The sequence below is a fragment of the Cyprinus carpio genome, chromosome A24 (genome assembly GCF_018340385.1).
Source record: "Cyprinus carpio isolate SPL01 chromosome A24, ASM1834038v1, whole genome shotgun sequence".
NCBI lineage: Eukaryota > Metazoa > Chordata > Actinopteri > Cypriniformes > Cyprinidae > Cyprinus > Cyprinus carpio.
In genome coordinates, this window is record NC_056595.1 from 2671262 (window position 1) to 2693530 (window position 22269).

Genomic DNA, 22269 nt, shown 5'->3' on the forward strand with positions numbered 1-22269 from the left:
CAAACTAGATTTGAATTGCACAAATAATAATGTTTCAGACAGTTTTTCTGTGATGTGGTAAGGTTGGGGGTGTTTGGGGGGTGGAGGAGGTGAGATGGTCCTTAGCTCTTGCAAGTTGAGTTGTTTACTATAAGAGAAGCAATATATAATATATATAGCAATTCAACTTACCATTGAATAAACCTTAAATTGCATATATTAATATATATACACATCAAAAGGAATGTAAAAGCTCATAGCAAGGTTCCTTATTTGAGGTTGCATTATCAGTGTGTAATAAACAATAATCAGTTTGAGATTAATAACAACCTTATAACATGGTGGAATCCAGCATATAAAAAAAAAATGAAGAAGAAAGGTATAAGCACAGAATATATTGATTCAGGAATAGACTGAAGGTGGGGTGTGCGATATATATCACCCATGATAATATAGTAATTGTTGTTTTAACAATGCGTGAGCTGACATTATCAAGAATGTACGAGTATATGCAACAAACAAACAAAAACACGTCTCAAGAGTTCTAAAGCATTCACTGCATGATGAAGCCTATTAGAATGCAATAAGAATGTCTCTATAACTCAAGTTATGAAAGCAAAGATATATCATATCTTGTGTTCATAAGATATGATATAGTTTTTTCCCGAATATCGGTGCGTGAACATGATTGCATTGATTTTATACAACAGTTCAACAAACAGGAAGTTAATATTGAGTGAGTTGCATTGTAGACACAATATTGTCTGTTTTTTTTCTTTTTCTTTTTTTTTTTCCATCGGTTTCGCCATTGAAACTAGCTCCAAACAAAGCATTTGTGCATCTCAGAGCAACACTGCACTGTTTCATTGCTGAAAGAACCTGTTTTTGAATGAAACATTTGAGTAAATGATTCAACAATCCATTCATACAGAGAGTCATTCATTCAATTGTTTGAATGAACAATTCAGTGAATCACTCATTAAGACAGGTACTTGTTTTCACACTCTAAAAAGTGCTGGGTTTTTTCAACCCAATTTTGGGTCAAATATGGACTAACCCAAATTTTGGGCTAAAAATTTAATTTAAAAATGTAACCCAACAGCTGGGTTAGTCCATATTTGACCCAAAATTGGGTTGAAACAACCCAGGATTTTTTTAGAGTGCACCTGTTGGCGGTTTTTTTATCGTATTTATTTATCCATGATAGGCCTTAACTAGCCAAAGTACCAGCACAAAAACACTCAGCAACATATAATTATCTTTAGCATTTTTTGTCAATATCGCTTATGCCTAACAGTAAGTGAGGCTTTCTCCTCGTTTGCATCTCTTTCACAATCTAATCTCATTGCTATTGTAATGTTCCTTGAGTCAAAACTACTACTTCATCCGTTCCATTCCACACCAACACATCTGTCAAAACTATGGGGGAAAATGCCTAACATCTACACTCTTTCACTTTGATTAACCACTGAATGAATGTCATTCCTCTACTGAGTACAGATTTCAAATGCTTTGGACAAGTCTGCAGTGTTGTGAAGGTTACTTTGGAAATGTAATAGGTTACAGATTACAAGTTACCCTATTTAAAATGCAATAAGTAGTGCAACTATTTCAATTACTTTATTAAATGAATGTAACTGATTACATCTGATTACTTTTCTACATTTCTAACTAATGTTTTCAACTGTAAATCATTTTGAAACATTTAAAGCAGGCAGGGCTAACCTTACAGTAGAACTCAGCACTCATTACTGCCAAACTTTCAGAATCCTTCATCATTTGAATAAAGATTATAATAATTTAATTTCAAAGCACAGCCGCCACAAAATCAGCACCTCTTTTGACTTGGAGATCGTTCTGAGGTTAAATACACATTTATTCTGTTTATGACGCAAGTCCCAAAATCAGAAACACTGAAAGCTCTCGGTTCTCAGATCTCTCCTGGTAATTAACATGGAAAGACACCACTAAGGTTTCATTAGACACGCTCAGAAACACACATACTTGTCTTGTGAATGAAAGGACGTGTTCAAGTGCAGCACTTTTGCATCTAACTAATGGAGTGTTTTTGACAGTGCTTGCAGTCTCTCATGAAATGTTATGCTATCCATCATAACTTGAGAGTACAAAGATGTCTTATTGGCACTTCACTGCAGTAACTCAAGATAAACATTCTCCATTATTTGCTGTCCTTCCATTCCTGTGAATGTATCTCATACTCTGTGGTCACTTGCTCATCTCCCTAAACTGTTAAATGGGTAGTTTTATCAGACTTGTTATCAGAGTCTGCAAGCTGAAACTCTAACAGTTTATTATTTCTGCCTTCATCTTACGCCATCTCTGGATCTCAGCCTCCATTTTTTCTGATAAAAGTGCTCACCATGTTCTTCCCAAGCTGTTTTTGTTGTCTTGTTAAGATTATCATCGTCCCGAAGGATGCAATTCATAAAGCGAAAAGTCCTTGTGCTTGATCAAAATGAAGTGAGTCTCAATGTAACTTGCTACAAAGCAGATCAGAGCTCTTAGAAATGCAGCAGTCTGCCAATCACAGAAAGAATCCTGTTTAAGGTTCTTATTCAAATATGCTGAACAAACCCTGTGATATTCAAGTCCTGCCTCTCTGACAAAGCCTTTAGGAATCTGAGAGATACACCAATGTTTGGTTTCAACTTTCCCTAGATTTCAAATTAGATTAACTACCTTATACCCCTACTCCTTGTACCCCTGTTGACCCAAAGAGGCTGGAAACCAGATGCAATGACATGATAGCTCCAAATGCAGTTGCACCTGGTGGTTCTGTGATGGGCAGCCAGCGGTGTCTGACCACTTATATGAGGTTTGAACAGACGGGGTGAAGAGTGAGCCTCTCATTGCACCCAACCAGGTCCCAACTTGGTTCCCTTGGCCAAATCTCTAATTTTAAAATGCACAATGATGAGCAATCACTCCACGCATGGCATAAGTCATGCTTAATAAAAGCTTTTAAATTAAATTTCATTCATATTTAATGGGACTCTCTGTTATATCAATTACTTTATTTATTTTATTGGGTCCCCAAGAGCTCATCTTCTTCAGATATCCCTGTGCACCCTGCTGTGAGCGGAGGCTGTTTGAGTGGCAGGTGGATAATGGAATGGTGGGATAGAGGTGAGAATATCTCCCTCCCTGACCCCTGAAGGAAGCCTGTCGATGAATCCGTTGAGACCACCACGACGAGGACTATTTTAAGAGAGGTGTTATGTTTTTTAAGCAGTGTTTTGTTAATACTGATGAGGAATCTCACTTCTTTTGTTTTAATTTCTTTTCATTTCAGGAGGTCATGACACAAACAACACCTCTGTCTTATAGAGGAGACAGATGGGCGACATCATCCGAGGTGCTGGCATTTTGACAAGTGATCACTTTGCAATATCTCAAGTCCTCTGAGTCTCGCTTCCTGTTCACTGTCACACTCCTTAAAGGTGAAGTGGGCAATTCTACGACTATGTTGCAGGAAACTATTAGTAGACAGCTATGCCGAAATGACAATACATAAATGCTGAGCAGACGCATTTTTCTGACTTAAAATTAAAAAAAAAAAATAAATAAATAAAAAATAAAAGAAAAGAAAGAAAAGAAATAAAATAAAAAAGGACAGCATTTTTGGTAAACTGTGATAAGTTGAAATAAATTTATAAAAATCTGAATATTTGGTATAATTTATCTACAGTTTTACTTAAATGTTAATCAGAATATTGATTAAAGATATTGGCCTTATTTAACCCGCTGGTGCTCTTCTGTCATTTTTGACTGAAAATGTCCACTTTTTTTTACTTTATCAGAATAGTACAAAACTTGATAAAGGTTTTTGCACTTGACTCAAAAAGGTCAAAGGGTCCTGGGAAAAAAAAGAAATAGATAAAAAAAAAAAATAATATATATAAGTTTAGATTTACTGCTTTGATTTTCTCACAGTTGTGGAGTAAAACATGTTTTGGGATATATATATATATTGTAAAAATATATATGTGTGTGTGTGTGTGTGTGTGTGTGTGTGTGTGTGTGTGTGTGTGTGTGTGTGTGTGTGTGTGTGTGTGTGTGTGTGTGTGTGTGCATTTTTCATAACAATATTTTTTAACTTCTTTCACTTTTTATGTATTTATTTATTTTTTATTTTTATTTTTTCCACTTCAGCAATAATCCAGCCAAGTGTCATCTTTAAAAAGAGACCAAACATAAATCTGCACTTCAAAGCATTCAAGATTTATGACATCTGAAGTTTTATATTCAGGTCTGTGCTCAAAAAGTGGTTAACATTTAACTCAGTTTATGTGTCCTTTCATTATAGTATGAACAACTGGAGATATTATGACCACTTTCCACAGCTCATATCTATCAACGTTTCAGTCTTTACATACAGCAGCTTCATATATCTGTGACCATGGTTGAATATGGTGAATGTAACTGGTGTGCAGTTCTCCAGTCTTTCCATAATTACCTCTTCATGGTAAAGCATTCTGTGTTTATGTTAAACTACTGAGTGAGAACGTAGTACTTTGGAACAATTTGAGGGACCTGGCTGTGCAAATGGAAAAGCATATAAACGCCTACATCATGCATCTAATCCCTATGTATGAAAGGTACCATTACCCCAGCAACATGTTCACTCAACAAGGAAAAATAACAAAGATGGTTGGGGGGTGGCATCTGTGCTCTTCCCCCTTCGGACCCCTTGAGGTCCCCGAGGCCCTGCTGTCGCTTAAGCCTGGAGGTTGTGATGGGAGTTCAGGATGGTGCTACATAGAGGTTTGAAGGTCAGTGAAGGGGGAAGGGTCTGTGGTGTGTGAGTGGAGTAATTCAATGTGAGAGGGCATCAGGACTTGCAATTACATCCTATTAATAGTGTCCGCTAATGCAAGCCATAGAGGCATGTCTGCCCCTGAGCCAAAGTTGCCGTGACCAGTTGCGTGAAAACAGGAGTCGTTTTCTTAATCTCTAACGCTCCTCCTCCCTGTGCCCCAGTTCACTCTGATGCACTCGTTTATGTCTTTTACTTCTGTTTTCATCCCTTATTTCTCCACTCTTCCAGCACAGATTACTCAAGCCGCCCATATGTTTGTGGCCAATGAGCACATCTGCCCCCTCTGACCATTAAAGGTATAGTCGAAACCTAAAATGAACTGTCATTATTTTTTAAAATATATTTTAATCAGGCCTGTCAATTTAACAAGTTAATTTGTTGTGATTAAAAATGGAAAATATAACATGTTAAAGTCATCAACGCATTTAGACACACCAGACCTGTACGTAACATTACATTTCATATTATCCAGGAAGAAACAATGGCTGGGTAATGAAGCCTGTTAGAAAGAAGTTATACAGTAGGACCCTAAAATTCAAGATATGGAGGCAAAAAAATGCACCTGTATGGTTTTTTTTTTCTTATATTATAGTTTAGCAATATCACATGAGCAAGAGTGCTGTTTTCCCAAATGTCTGCATGATTACAAATTATTGATTTTATGCAGTTAAATAAACAGTAAGTCAATACTGTGTTTATGTTTTTGTTCAATTTCGCCAACAAAAATAGCTCCAAATAAAGCCACAGCAGAACCGATGTGCCTTTTTGAGCAACACACAGCGTTGATTTGTTACTGAATGAATCCACGGTTTTGAACGAATCGATTCAATGATTCAATGATTCAATGACCCATTTCATAAAGACTCACTTCATTTCTGAATGAATCAGCATTTGAACAAATCAGTTGAATGAATGACTGAATAACTGAATGACTGACGATTTTAGTTTCTTATTTAGATTTTCACTTCATCAAAATAACAATAATGATGATAATAACATTTCAATATTCATTTCTAAAAAATCCATTAATGCCCATTTAAAACCCATTAACCTCATAGCATTATTTATGCAATTCTAATTGCAGTGTAAATGCATTCATGCCACCTCTGAAGAATCTGTGTAAATATAATTAAATGCCACTTCACATTTTCATTTAACACTATAATGACTAAATTATCTTTCAGGGGTAATTTCTCAAAACAAATTGACAATTCATTTGCTATTCATTTGATAAATTAAATCATGTTTTAAATCATCAGATTTTAAAAATGTATTCACTTAACAGCCCTGATTTTAATACTAAATATATTTGTTGTTAATACTATTAATAATGCAATATTAATTTATACATGAATATAAATATGAGAAATACTATGAATAAATGAAGCGGTGAGCTGTCCCTACAATCAGGTACAGTGAGCTGACTGACATTCTAACAGGGCCACATCAACAGGCCTAATACGGTTAGGAGCTAATGTTAAAGGCCATGTCAAGACAATGCCAGATACATTTATAATGCATGCATGATAAAGGCTGTAGGACAGGTGAAGATGAGTCGCATCTACCCCCTTTCAGCTCATTTGTTGCATGCTTGCATGCATGTCACAGTTCATAGCTGATGACCTATTCATTCAATCCATGTGCAGTCAGCATGACATCTAATACCCATAGATATACAGTCACCTCATGCACCAAGTGGGCTGAAGAAAGGCTTACATCAAGAGCTACCATTAAGCTAATAACATCATGCATGCTACTGTCAGACTGCTCAGCTGTTCTGGTGGTTGCTAAGACATTGGTATGTGGTTGTTAGGGTGTTCTGGGTGGTTAGCTGTTGGCCCAAATCAAAACAGTCCACCTTTAAATTTCTATGATAATCTGATTCTGGTTTCTAGATACAGTGAAAAAACCCTAACCATTAAGTATAATAATAATAACAACAAATGAACAAATATGAGGAATGAAGAACTGTTGTGACTTCTACAGCACTTCAATTCATATATACCTTATACCTTTACTAAGAGTGAATTCAAGAACACTTTTGACAAAAACAAACAAATAAATACATAAATATGGCAAACTTATTAATCAAATGAAATTAAGCACCTTTTTGAGAGTGTATTCTAGAACCTAAGGGACAGGGACAAAATTTTATGTATGCATACTGTATATCTACAGCATGTATGTATACATGTATGTAAGTATGCATTTTTATTTATTTAGCCTCCACTTGCCTGGCCATTCATTCAGCTGTTTAGTAATTCTGGATTTGTAATTTATCTCTTGCTCTTCTTTGATCACCTCATCTCTCTCTTCTCCTCTCTTCCTCCCTCTGTCTTTCAGCTCTGATTTTAATGCTCTTTCAATCAGTGTGTCCATTAAGTGCAGAGCTCATCAGTGCACGTTTACTCACGCATGCAGATGAGCTCCAATTGCGGTGTATTGCAAACGCCTCAGAGTCCTCCTTGGGTGTGTGTGTGTGTGTGTGTGATCTTCTCAGTGATGGGAGTTTCTAATGGCTCTCAGAGGAGGAGTAGATGTAATGAGAGTGAAGGAGGATGGTTCTGTGCTGCGTGAGTGTCTCCGCTGGGGTCCAGACCTGCATTTCAGTTCTTAATGAACATTCACAAGCCTTCCCACTCCCTCCCTAAATGCATATACATTTTCAACTCTGACTCCTTTGCTATTAAGTTAATTTGACCTCCTTCCATCTATAATTGTTGGTGGGTTTGCTAAGTATATTTCTACTGCTCCTACTAGGGTTACGGCTTTGAACATAACCATACCCTTATGTATTATACTTCGACATGTCACTTGTTAGCTTGTTATGGAAAACTGCATTATAAGCAATCTGATTTACAATTTTCTCTTAGTGATTGATTAAAAAAAAAAAAAGATTGCACTGAGAGAGAGACCTGGGCCATATCCTGACACCAAAATAATCCCAAAACTGACCATACATGTGAAATATGAAAGAATAGATTGTGTGGATGATGTAAACAAATGTTTCATTCTTACATTAGGCTACATGATTTTTTGACTTACAACTTCCCCTAGAATCAGAAACTGATGAAAACTGGCATGTCTCCTCACATGGCCTTGACATCCATGTGTACCAAGTTTGGTGATCTTTGGATTTTGTGTGAACAGGATACAGGCCAATGTATTCATTATGTGCAACGCCTGGAAATTTTATTAGCTTAAATCTGTGATTTAACAAATCAATATTCTTTTGACAACTTTTTGTCAAGGTTGTCTCTAGATGATGTACGCCAATTTAATGCAAGTTGGATGAACAGCTGGGAAAGACTTCAACAATTGAGCCCATATGTTTCCTGAGACATAAAGAACACTATAAATATATAACTTTTCACTGAGCCGCCCTGTTGGCAACTCCCAAAAATGGTACGCAACCTCTTCTGGACCCTTTTAGCATAATAAAAACATAATAATAATAATAATAAGAAGAAGAAAAGCAGCAATAGGGTTCCACGAGCCCAGAGCAGGGGTTGTGAAAGCTGCCAGCAGTGTGTGATGACAAACACCTGAAGCTCATTCTGCCTCATCACTAAAGCTGTAAATCCAAAACAGCTCCTCTCCATGGGGAGGCCAGCAGGACTAAGCATGGACCAGGTGTTCTCAAGGTCTCAGTACAACACGAGTCTGAACAGCCTGAGCAAGATGAGCACATCACAACCTTGGGTGACCTCCAGCAATGTTCAGCATTATAGCATGTATACCATGCACTTCAGCTCTAAAGCGATGAATAGTGAACGTGGTTGGGAAAGTTGCGGTTGAATCAACAGCTAGCACTGATTGGTTGGTACCACTATCTTCAAAAAACGAAGTGCTGCGGTTTTCTGTATTTTTAAAAAATCGTCTACAAATATTTTATTGCTACAAATAACATCTACAACAGTATTCAACACTTTTTAAAACTACAATACCCATCATACTCAGACATACTATATCTCCTATACAGTTGCGGTCACATTAGCGAAATTTCAGCAACATTTTGTGGGGAAAAAAGTTCATTTTCAATAGCATTGAGACGCATGACCAACTTGAACACCAGCAAAATCGGTGTGGTGAAATTTTTCGCCCACACACAAAACTCCCAATTGTAGGAATTCGTATTCCTATTTCGCCCATAAAATTTTGCTGAGCGACAGTAAATGTGACCTCAATTGTGCAATGTTTTTTTTATTTCAAAATACAGAGGGGAGATGGGATTTGTGTTTGTCAGTAAATAAATGAAATAGAAAAGTAATGCAAATACATGTTGCAGTTTATTGTGAATGATTCATCCATGATGTATGGTGATGTATGCGGGACTTCTCCAATCATTTAGTCCACTTAAATCTGCACTTCTACAACCGTCCACAAGCTCACATTTATTTTTGAGTGAAACACCCATGTTGACGGCAGCATTGAATCATTAAGTCAACTTAAATGAAACTTATAATAAAACCACCAGCAGGTGGCGGCAAATCACTGACTCATTTAGACAAACGATTCATTCAAAATAGCTGATTCATTTAGGAAAAAAGCAAATGGCTGAGTGAGTCGTCAAGTCAATCCATAGAACGATTCGTTCAAAAACGTGGATTCATTTAGTAATGAAATTGTAAATGTTTTTCGAAGACATGCAATGGCTCTACTGTTTGGGACTTTTTGGCAAACTTTTGCACTCTTGCTCATGTGGTATTGCTTATGAATATTTATAAGCATGTAATGGATTTTTGCTGCATTTTTATTCATTTCAGGGGCATTTTTGCCTCGATGGATATAACCAATTCCGCACCCTACATATTTCTCTTTTACGATAATCTGATGCACTCAAAATATTCGTAACAATACTGAGAAAGAAGAAAAAAGATACTGTACTTCCGTTTCATTTAATCTCTGACAACTTAACAAGTAATGAAAGTATGGACATAACACGTGTTAATCGTAACGCTACACTAACAATTGTTAACGCTGATTAAAATGAATGCTGAAGTCTTCACGCTCCTACTACTAATTAATTAATCAAATTCAGCTCAAAGCACAAGCCACAACCTAACATCTCATTATGGCCTAGTAATTGTCCATTGAATTCATTCTAAAGGACAAAAGAGTGCTGGAGTGGTGGAGCATGAATCCAGGGTCACTAAAACTAACCCTTTAGTGCTCCTGAAACATGACCTGGAAACACTTGTCGTTTTTTATTGTATGCAACGCATTATGCAAACCAATCCCATTACGCTAATCCACCTCAAAACAACTTATTGTGCAGATAAGAGTGTGGATAATTTATGCGGGATTCAAATGAGCACCAAATCAGAATAATTAATGGAGGCCGCGGCTTAATTAGCCTGGCATTGGGAAACACTTGTGTTCTCAACCAAACAGATGCACAAACCGCTATTTCAAAGAGCCCAGAGGGGCGGGAGACCAGGAAAGCACCTTTTCATGATAGCAGCCCCCAGAAGTGTGTTATCTGTGCCTGTCTCGTGCCTCTGGAGGAGCTTTGCGAGGAGAAGCCGAGTAAATGTTAATCCTCCATATGGATTTATTTTAGAAATTAACCGATTCCGAGTTTGCTTCAACTTCTATGTAGGGTGAAGCTGGCGGTGAAATTCTGCAAATCAGTCACAGTTGGGGTGACATTTAACTAGGCAACAAAGCTGTTTACAGGAACATAAAAGCTACACGTTTGCTGCCTTGCACATTAATGTATTTATTTCAGAAATGTTAAAATCCAGCAATTACCAATGATGAATATAAGCAGGAAACTTTTGCATTGATGAATAAAACATTCCTTTATTAAAAATAACCTCTGTCAAAACTGCATCTGGCATCAACAAATCATAGCAAGAGTGTGGATCAAGGTAAAAATAAAATAAAATAAAATGATTATGGCATCAACAAATCATAGCAAGAGTGTGGATCAAGGTAAAAATAAAATAAAATAAAAAATAAAATTAAAATTAAAAATAAAATTTAAATTAAATTAAATTAAATTAAAGAAAATAAAAATTAAAATGAAATTAAAATTAAAATAAAAAATAAAATAAAATAAAATAGTAAAGTAAAATTAAATTAAATTAAAAATAAAATAAAATAAAATAAAATAAAATAAAATAAAATAAAATAAAATAAAATAAAATAACAAGGCACGGTCGTCCTATTAGTAGCCTACCAGGGACTCCCAAATACTCAATACATTATGTTAAGTCTAGCTGAATAAAGTGATTTGAGCACATTAGGTCATTCACTCTACCTGAACATGTCACCCAGGCCCTTCAGCACAGCTTTCTTGGCTTTGCTCTTGTCTTTCTTGTCCTTCCCTCCTCGCTCCTTCTTCTTGTCATCTTTGGTGCGTCCTCCATTCAGCTGTTTCTCTGTGTTGGAGGGTGGGAGGGTGAGATCCGTGGCTGTGGAAATGGAGTCACGGCCTGATCGTGAACTCTCCTCTGTATCTTCTTCCACTGAGAGAAACATGACAGATAAACAGATAAACATGAACATTGAAGTCAGACTATGTGTACATCACTGCAAGCTCTTACGAAATAGCAACACAGGGTTAGGTGTGGCAAATAAAAAATTAAATAAGACAATGGCAATTCATGAACATTGAAGTCAGACTATTAATTATCATTATTATTATTAAGGTGGTTGTTTTGCCAGGAAAATATTACTAACATGTACACTAACATTTTCAATAAAATAAAATAACAAAATAAAATATCTAGTGATTTATTTAACAGTAATTCAACTGAAACGACTGTTTCAGTTAAATGCATTTTAATAATAAATAAATAAATAAATAAATAAATAAATAAATAAATAAATAATGAGGTGGTTTTGCCAGGGCAAAATTTGCCAGTAATTTGTATAACAGTACCTCAACTGATACCACATTTTCTTGGAGAAGGAATTCAGGCTAATGTCATGTCTAAAAGCAGAAACCCTCAATGGTCTGACTTCTATAAACATTGACTTAATGAAATATCTTAATGAGACCTCGTCTTCAAGTCCAACAATATCTAACAGAGGCTCGTGAGCTCCTTATCTTGCCTGAATCTCTTTTCATTTTTCCTTAGCGAGTTTTACCTCAGAGGTTACTCAGTCTGAAGGAACCCCATTATCTTTTTGCTTCTAAGGGGTCACAACTTCCCATCACAGTTCGGCTGTCTCAAATTCGGTTACCCAGTAGCAGTGTAGGAAGCCTATTAGCGTTATTCCTCACTGACCCAATAAAACTAACAGAGAAAGTGAACTTAGAAGTTCAAAAGGCTAAAGTGCACCAGAAGAGGCGTGTCTTGTGTTCACCTCATCGCTCTGAACGAAGTCTAGTCTGTCTCAGCTGTACTGCATTTTCTCTTTTTTTTTTGACCATCGATTACCGTATAATCATTCCTCCTGCTGAAGCGAGGTATAGACATCATGCTGTCAGAATATAGAAACTCTGGAGTTCGACTGTCAGGAAAAGAGCAGTCTGAATGTGAAGTGTAGCAGGTGATGCATTACAAGTAACGTACATGAGTTACGTAATCAGATTATGTTTTTCAAGTAACTAGTAATACATTACTTTTAATTTACAAGAAAATATCTCAGTTACTTTTTCAAATAAGTAACGCCAGTTACTTTGTTTCCTCATGTTGACTGCAGCTCTCCTGTCCTCATGTTGAGAGGAATCAGGAGTGAGTGCAGAGGCGTTGTGTGCGCTGTGTGAACATGAAGTTACTGTGGTTTTAGACTAAATGAACATGCATTTACTCTTCTCTCAAAATTAATAAAGACAGTGAAATGCAAACTCAGAATATGACGCAAACCTGCAATAATGAAATGTTAAATAACTTTACTTTGTGTTTAATCCAAGTTTATTAACCAATATCTCTGCTGCTGACCTTTGATGATCCAATTCAGCCATAATAATAAGCAAAAATTACCTTGAATAAACATAACATTTGTGTTTCATTTGTTTAGTTTGTTTTATTGCTGAAGAGTGCTGAACTTTCTTCTCCTGTGTCTGTTCTTCATGTAATCCAGAATAGCAGCACAGCTGAAAGGTTTGTTTGAGCTGCGCCTGTACTGTACAGATGTGTATTTACATTCCCTTCAGCCTGAGGCACATTCATTTCACTTTTGGTGTGAAAGGGCTTTTGAATTTGCCAAAAACAGAACTTTTTTATATTAAGAACAAACAAGCAAGCCCAGGCCAGATGAGAAAGAGTAACGCGGAAGTAATGTAACACACATAAAAAGTAAAATGTTAATTCGTTTAGTTGTTTTTTTATTTTTTAGGGAGTTGTTGAATATTGTTAATTTTTAATTTTAAAAGTAACTTTCCCCAACACTGCTGAATGTGTACCAAGGTTTGTGTTTGCAATCATTCCAGAAAGAACTGCTTTGCTAACAGGGTTTATTATCACGTCACCACACTATTGGAAGACAAAGAGTTCATCTCTTCTGAGAGCACTCTTAACATCTGATAGCCCATGGATTTTATTAACGCTGATTTTATGGATTCCAGTCAATGGGATGATGTATTTCATTAAAGATATATTAATGCAAGTACTTCGATGCTGTTTTGGAAAAGTGAGTGACTGTCAGTGGGAACATTTTATTTTGAAGTATGGTTTGTAATGCTAATTCCTCCTCCACCACCTATCTTCGTGATATGTCGCATATCAGTATAATCATAAGGGACCGCAGCTGGCTGATATTGCTCAGCAAGCGTCTGATTACAGCTACTGTCTCCATTCCTGATGGTCTGGACGAGATTAATTTGTCACTAATTGTAAGTTTAAAAACGCTCAGAAAGGAGGAAAAAATTAGAGGGCACTAAAAGCAAAGTGCTTTTGAATAGAGCCACGTAACGGCGCTGGAGACAGATGCCTGTGTGATTACAGCTTATTAATAACCAACACATCTCTGATGGCTGGAAGAAAGGCCTCATGAAAGCGAGAGAGCATCACGGATATTTCGGCGTGCTCAGATGAACGGTTTAATGCTAGTGAGGGGAAGAGTGTGGGCACTCGTTCCTTTTGTTTTATTCACTTGTGCAATTCACTGTCAGTGTTTTCTGTCATTCTGCCATCTACTGAAATTATATCCAAATGGATCAGCATAAGACAAGGAGAGTGTGTGAAATCAGTGCAATTATGGAATTCTTTTTTTTTTAATAAATCCAAAACTTTCTGAGCTCAGGAGATCATAATAACGCTAACAAGGTTTAGGTGGATATCATTTATCTTTCTCTTTTTTTTTTTCTTTTTTCCTCACCGGGTGCTTATCGGATGGCTGAGAGCAGAGGTGACCAAGCTCAAATGCATTTGACAATTAAAACTAGGCTTTAGGAATTAGTCATTGTGGTCATTTCTACATCTTCTAACGCTGTCTAAGAGAGCGCGTCTGATGGAAAGGATTTCGGACAGTATGTGCATCAACAAAAGTTCAAAAATTTCAGTCTGGCCTTGAGTCTGGTGAATTTCTTGAAATTAATGAAGTCATTATATTTTGGTCATTTGGGTAACGCTTTATTTTAATGACCAGTTCTCATTATTAACTTGTTGCTTATTAGCATGCATATCACTAGCATATTGACTGTTTATTAGCACTTATAAAGCATATATTAATGCCTTATTCTGCATGACCGTGTTTTAGATCCATTAATCCAAACCCATACCTAAACTTAACAACTACCTTAATAACTATTAATAAGCAGCAGTTTATTAAGGCAAAATGCATAGTCATAGTTAGTTAATAGTAAGAATTGGACCTTAAAATAAAGTGTGACCAACTAATCGATTTATAGCACCTTCATAAACTGAATATAATTTTTTAAGAAAAGCAAAAACACACCGATGTAGACAGTTAAAGAGAGGTAGCTGACATGCAATTGCAAAGTTACTTAGAGTTAGTAGAATGTCTAAAGTGGACTATCGAGATAACGTGTATCCAATAACACAGGGAAGAATGGATTGGACAGGGCTCTTCTCATTTATAAACATCCCAATTAACTTGAAAAAGAAGATTCATGCCTATAGAGTCACAGTCGATACAGCAGCGGCTTCACAGATCAATGGCGTTTTCATTAAAGCGGTTATCACAGTAAGTTACGGTTCTGCTAATTGTTGACTGAAATGTAAAAAGAAATGAATTACGGTAATTAACGGCAAATTTCAGCCACACAGGACTGAGTGGTAAATGTTTTGACACCGCAATCAAAAGGCATCATTAGTCGTCTCCTTTTGACGTGCCACGGTATTCATTTCTCCTTTAGAACGCCCATCACTTCTAATGGAGTCTTGAAATTGCCGCTCTGGATATTTCCCGGTGGGAAAAAGAGCCGAGCGCATTTAAGTCTGATATTTAAAAAAACATAAAACACAACAAAACACAGCCCAACTTATTTTCCCGGCTGGATATCTCCCAGTGACACATTTTTCCTCGGGTGATGCCAAATTCACATTTTATGTAAATAAAAGTGTGTGGAAAGAAAATGCCTGTCCTTATCTGTCAACTTTTGACTTTTAACCTCGGTGACAGGCTCAGGCAGGTTCGTCTTATCTAAATTGAAAAACAGAGTTATTTGAATATTGGAAGGTGAGAAATGCAATATGCTTCTACCGCGGGATCTCACGCATTTGCCCTCTATTGCTCCGCCGAAGAGATAAGACAGTATTTAGCTCAATGTGGACACAGCTTACAAGAACAAAGTGACTGAGGCAAATAATTTGACTCTTTTGAAAACAAAAATTCTGCTTGCTTGTAATGGAATCTTTTAATGGAGAACAAAGGGATGATGTGATTTCCCCCCCTCGCAAGTGTTAGCTAGACAGGTCTGCCGGACAGACTTCATAAACTCATTCCAACATGACTCTGGGATCGAACGAATTTCTATGTGGATATATTTTAAAATGTTATTTATTTCTGTGATGCGCAGCTGTATTTTCAGCATCATTACTCCAGTCTTCAGAGTCACATGATCCTTCAGAAATCATTCTAATATGCTGTTATGCATTCTAATATTAATGTTAAAAATGTTTTTAAAAACTTTATTTTTTCTTTTTCAGGATTCTTTGATGAATAGAAAGATTCAGAAGAAACAGCATTTGATGAATAGAAAGATTCAGAATGCATTTGAAAACCTTTTGTAGCGTTATTAATGCATATTTTCTGTATAAAACAATTAATTTCTATTAAACACACACATGAATGGTAGTATATCAATGTTTCTGCATAAAAATGAAGTAGCAAGTATTTTCAACATTGATAATCAGAAATGTTTTTTTGAGCAGCAAATCAGCACAGTAGAATGATTTCTGAAGATCATGTGACACTGAAGACTGGAGTAATGATGCTGAAAATTCAGCTGCACATCACAGAAATAAATTACACTTTAACAGATATTCACATACACACACACACACACACACACACACACACACACACACACACACACACACATATATAAATTAGATTCTTTACTTCTTTCTTACACTTTCAGTGCAGTAAACTGTGGCAATGAAACATTTTAAAATGGGTTAATGAATTAAACAATCTAAAATATGAAAAAAAAAAAATTACAAATTGCTGCTACAAGCAATCAATGAACCGTAAAAAAAAGAACCCAAACGCATTTAATAAATCACTGAGTCTGCGAGCATTGAGAAATATCCCTTTAAACCCAGGTCCCATTAGAGAAAAATGCCCAGCGAGTATGTCTGGAAATTCATTTGGTCATGGGGAAATGAATAGTGAAAGTTTTACACATGCTCATTGGCTGTTTATTTCCTTTCGGGTCTTTGAGGGAAGGCCTGACCTACTTACAGCGGGAGGATCTCTTCTGCTAGTCTAATCTTCAGAACAGCACAAGACCTCCCCTGAGACCTGCTGCCTTGTTTCTCTACTGAGTGCCGTCTATAAAGTGAACCTCAATTGGTGGGCGACTCATAATATTCTGGGCCAGTCATTGTGCGAGACAACTGATGAAATCGGCATTGATATTGTGTCAGATTGCCTTTACTGTGCCTGTGCAATTATGGTAATAGCTGTGACTACATGAGTTGCCATTTTCAATATAAAGAGAAAACAGGAGTTTAAGAAAGTAGATGATGATGCACTGGCTGGACTAAATAATGATCAAGCTAGACTGCTATGTTTACATATATGAGTGTTTTTTGTTCATGCAAAACTCAGTACCATGATCTGGCATTTATGTGTTGTTTTCTTGACTACGAGTAACACAATGCTAGTCGTAATCTGTGTGTGTTTAATGCAGGTTTTTTTGTTCTTTTTTATCTTGTTCGAGTGATACGGTGCTAGTTGTAATCTGTTTGAGACTTAAACAAAAAATATAAAAAAAGGCCCACAGGTCAGTGATTGATTCACTGTGAGTCTGATTCAAACTGGTAATGCAAAAGTGAATTTAAAGATGTATTATGAATTATTTTGACTGACTCATTAAAAGAAAGATAAAAGATTCATAAGAATCTGACAAATCAGAAACTCAGCTCGCGCCATGTTTGTCGTTGCACACAAGAAAAAAATCACTGGCACAAGCTCTAATGAGACTGAGATTATGTTGCCATGCAGCTTCTAGTGGTTGCTAGGGTGTTATCAGAGTATTGTTCATTGGTTTCTAGAGTGATCTGAGGGGTTTCTTACTAGGCCAAGTAAAGACCATTGCTGCATCCCAGTTCTCCTACTTATACTATGTTCTAAAAGTATGTACTAGGGCTGGGCGATGTGGCAAAAAGGAAAAAAAATCAAAAAAATTTCAGAATGTTTAACCGATTCTCTATTTTTAACAAGTCATCTTGAAAATGTAACTACAACATGATTCAAGTAACTTGTGCTTTATTAACCCTCTAGTTACAAAAAAATCTATTTCAAGTGCACCAAACATAAAGTTGTCAATATGATGTATATGTTAAACAAATCACTTGTTAAATATCTTTGCATGAAATTTGATTGAATCTTGTACAAACTTATCTTATACATATTTTATGTTCAGAAATAATACAAGGAAAATGCTTTAAAAAAAAAATCTCAAAAGTCAAGGTAATTCAAATTCAAAACGACTGAAGGTAAAACACCAGTCGACTATTATTAACTATAAATGTACCGTAATAAAAAATGTGTAGTGGATTTTAGCATGATGTTATCACCATGATGTAAAAACATATTTAACATACTCTTAATGTGATGAATATTTGTCAGTCATATGTTTATTTAATGGTTTGTGGTTTCACTTGTTTGTACCATGTTATTTGGACATGAATATAAAATCAAGTTATAAGGACATGTCTACTTTTAGTTGAGTTTACTCGGTTTGCTTTAGTTCATCCTACATGAAATATCTGAGTAGAGATAATATTTTACATCATGTAGAACCACTGTCCATGCAAGTTTAGCCAAAGTGTTATAAAAACATTAGCAAGTAAGATATAACTTTTCTTTACACATGATGTTAGTTGTTTGCAGTTTAAGGATGTTACTATGTGTACATCATGCACTATTACTTCATTAAAAGTTGCTTTTTTTTTTAATTAAGTATTTTAGACTTTATTTTAAACCAGGTCCTCAACCAACCACAGGTACTCACACAAAATCCCACACTTCACCAATGGTAACTCGCACCAAAATACACCAATATAAAGTCTTTTAAAAATGCCCACATAATAGAGCATTAGACATGAAAAAGTCTCCTTATTATCACATTTTACTAAAAACTGCATAAAATAACACTTTATTTCAACAGTTTTTCCCTCCCCATATCCAGTCCTGTGCAAAGCATGATGGGAAGTGTAAAAAACTTATTTTGAGGTACTTGATTTGAAACATGTTCTTTCAAAATGAAAACTTTATGTTTTAAACCAACGAGTGACAGTTTTAAGTCAGTTTAACTGACACAATCATGTTGAACTGAAAAAAGCCAAAATGGCATTAATTCAACATGAAATTGTTCAGGTAAAGTGAACAAAACTGGAAATAATTTTTTTGAGTGCAAACATGAAATATTAAACATACAGTAGTAGTTCTTTACAGGTTATTATTTAATTGCGCTGCTTTTCCATTGTTTCTTCTATGTAAACATGGAGGCATTCGACTGTTGTGCTCGTGCCTCTTGCAGCGCCTCATGCATGAAACGGCTTTCTAAAAACAGGGTGCTCTAGTTAAAAGAAGCTCAACTCCCATCTTACTGCATTTTTTCCTATTCCACTACCCACGTCACATCTTTGTCAACACAAAAGCGCACTCTGTGTGAATGGCACCTAGTGATATATTCTACTTATGGTCCTTCACAGAGTGTGTCACACGCGAGCGGTTAATCACGTGCGCCAACATGCAGTTGGATCATTCTTTTCTCTTTACTGTTAACTTTGTCATATTGCCAAAGTGTCTAATTCTAACATTTGGTAATATTTCTATTCAAAATCGTGATTCCTCAATTTATAAAAAAATTAAATTGTGGCAAAACATTAAATTCAAATTAATCAATAAATTTGCCATACACAAAAACCATACACCTTTTGGTTAATACCATATATGAGACAAATGAAGAGGCACATTAATCTGCCAGGGACGTGTCTTTCATGCCAAGAACTCTTCTCATGTGTTTGCATAATGATGCATTTAAAAACGAATGACCAAATGTATCTTTATGAAAGTTTGCAATGTTGCTGCAGATGAAATATAATATAACATTTTTTTTTTTTTTTCATCAGATTAGATATTGTTGCAAACCCTTTATCTAAGGGTATGTTTACACGACAACGATGTACTAAAAACAGAAACGTTTTTGAAAAGTTTTGCATACAGATGACAACGCTGATCTGCGAAAACGACTAAACGCAATGTATTATGTGTGCCAGCCCAGTAGATGGCGATGTCACTTTGTAAAGAAACACTGCGCGTCTGTGCTCATTCTTATCTACTAAACACGTAATGTGCATCATGTCACCGCTTTCACAAATTCACATTTTTGTAGTTTACACAGAGATGATATTGGCATTGTTTTCAAAAAAGTGCACTTTGAAACCCGTTTTAAAATGTTTGCGTTTTCAGGCCCCCAAAATGCTTTTGTTGTATAAATGAACCACCAAAATACATAAAAGTTTGAAATTTTTAGGTGAAAATAGTGTCATTTAATGGCCCGTAAGCCTCTCTACTTATCCGCTGGTCTTGCATATCTGCCATGTTTGTAGTTTTTAACACTTTTTATCAGTGTTCGTAGTTTTAATCAAATCTGCTTCCAAAGCGCAATGGGTTGTGGCCAATATTACTTCGAATTTTCAATAGTAAACCATCAGGGATATTAATTTCAAAATACTACAGTCTGGGACACACTAATGTTGAATACTATTTAGGATGGATGTAAACCATCAGGGATATTAATTTCAAAATACTACAGTCTGGGACACACTAATGTTGAATACTATTTAGGACCGCCCAGTACGCCCCTCCTGATGTCATCTTCATCGGGCGTGGCCTATGGTCACACCAGGATTGTCGTAAGACTTGTCAATGGCCGCCCGGAAGCTCTCGTTGCAGCCCCGCCCCCTGATGATTCTGGGGCGTGGCCTGTGGAACGGGACGTCTCCGTTGAGCGTCACCTCGGCAACAGCTGTCTGGAGGCTCTCCAAGGAACTCGACTTCTTCAAACCCAACGACGGTCCCACATCTCGCGTGGAGTTGCCTTGTGGTGGAAAAACAGAGAGAGTAAAAAACATGCCAGAGAGAAGAAAAAAGATGCTGTCTTACTTTTTTCCTCAATAAATCCTTCTCTCCTAATTCACTTCTAGAATTTACATCCCTCACTGAAGACAAATGTGCATATTGGGGTTTTGTTTATCTGCAGATGGAAGGTGAAAAAAGTGTGCTAGAATAATATGGAATATAAATGGCTCCACTGGATGCAAAGTGAGGTGTCAGATAGATTATCCGTCTTGCATCCGTCACATTTTTAACTCTTGAGGTCATTTTTGCCTCTTTTTCCCAAATGTGTCTGTGCTAGTGTGCGAGGGAAAGAGCGCATAACTCCTTTCTGTAGTTTAAGGCACTGATGGATGGCCCAGATATGAGGCCCATTATCTTCCCTGTGTGGTCGTGGGAGGAGGTGGAGGAGAGAATGTGGAGAACAAGAGGGAGGAAGAGAAAAAGCTTGTAGACTGAACATGCTTTGAGACTCGTCCCGTTCAGCTCAAGCAGCGAGTCCTAGCCGAAACTCCCTCAACTCGTCTGCTTAATGACCTTTTCATGCATTTAATCCACTTGTTTCTCGTTAAGGGTTCCTCACAAAGACGCGGTAGGCCCACACTTCAAACACGCACCAGCACGGACACAACATTAATCCTGCTTATGAAATCCTACAAAAAGGACCTCAATGGAAGCCGATGGGGTTGGCTGCGCGGGTCAGGGATTTGCATTTGTGTGTGCAGAGTACAAAATGAACGCTAAATGGGAATAAAAAGCTCTTTGGCTTTGGAGAGTAAAACAATAGTCTCCTTTCCTCATATGGAAATGGATGAATAATATGGTTTAAATGGAACTATCTATCTATCTATCTATCTATCTATCTATCTATCTATCTATCTATCTATCTATCTATCTATCTATCTATCTATCTATCTATCTATCTATCTATCTATCTATATCTATCTATCTATCTATCTTTCTAGTTTTCTAATTGGTTTCGAAGTTTAGTTTTGTAATTTTATTAGTATGTTAATTTGTATGCAATACTAAATATTGCCAGTGAAATATTTATGGCCAGTAAACATTCTCAATTGATGTTCAGCTGGATCATGTGGTACAAAGCTAATTCTGGACCCTGTGTATGTGTGAATCCGTTGTGTGTGTGTAATCTTGTGAGCCATATGGAACAGACTCTGAAACAGTTGCCAACTACTAAAAATTATCTAAGCCACCTGCATGATTGTATAAAATAGTCTGTGTACCTCTAACAATAAACCTTGATAAATGCCAGCATGCACGACTGCTTTACACACATGTGTGCACAACAGTTTCAGTGATGTATGATACCGCTGCACAGCACATAACATCTCTCAGATGAACTCTAGATGATGCATTAATGTGAGTCCCGCTGTGTGCATTTCATTGAAATGTATATCGCAACGTGTCGGCGTGTGCATATTCTAACACAATTAGCATGCAAATTATACTGTAAATAAACAAACATTAACCGACAGCAATGCTACGGTTCTTGAGAGCGTAGCCGAGACTGCAGTTTCTGTTTGCTGGTGTAGCGTAAACGTGCCGTTTCTCATTCAAAGACCTTAGCATCAGATATCGATGGAAAATGTCTTGGCTATGATGCTGAAAATACAGCCCTGAAAATCTTGTGTTTAACGGGCCTCCGACTTGGTCAGCTATAATTATTTTTCCAATGGCTGCTGTTCTGTGTTTAGATTTGGCCAGTGAGGCGAGACTCG

The 22269-nt window shown here is 36.5% G+C and overlaps 1 protein-coding gene across 1 annotated transcript in view; it reads right to left on the bottom strand.

Annotated features, from left to right (window-relative positions):
* pard3aa (par-3 family cell polarity regulator alpha, a) overlaps window positions 1-22269 on the bottom strand; it is a 426774-nt gene that overhangs the window by 122062 nt on the left and 282443 nt on the right. Inside the window, 3 exon segments of the mRNA XM_042714045.1 lie at window positions 11085-11292; window positions 20264-20312; window positions 20314-20513. Coding sequence (XP_042569979.1) covers window positions 11085-11292; window positions 20264-20312; window positions 20314-20513 — 457 coding nt within the window.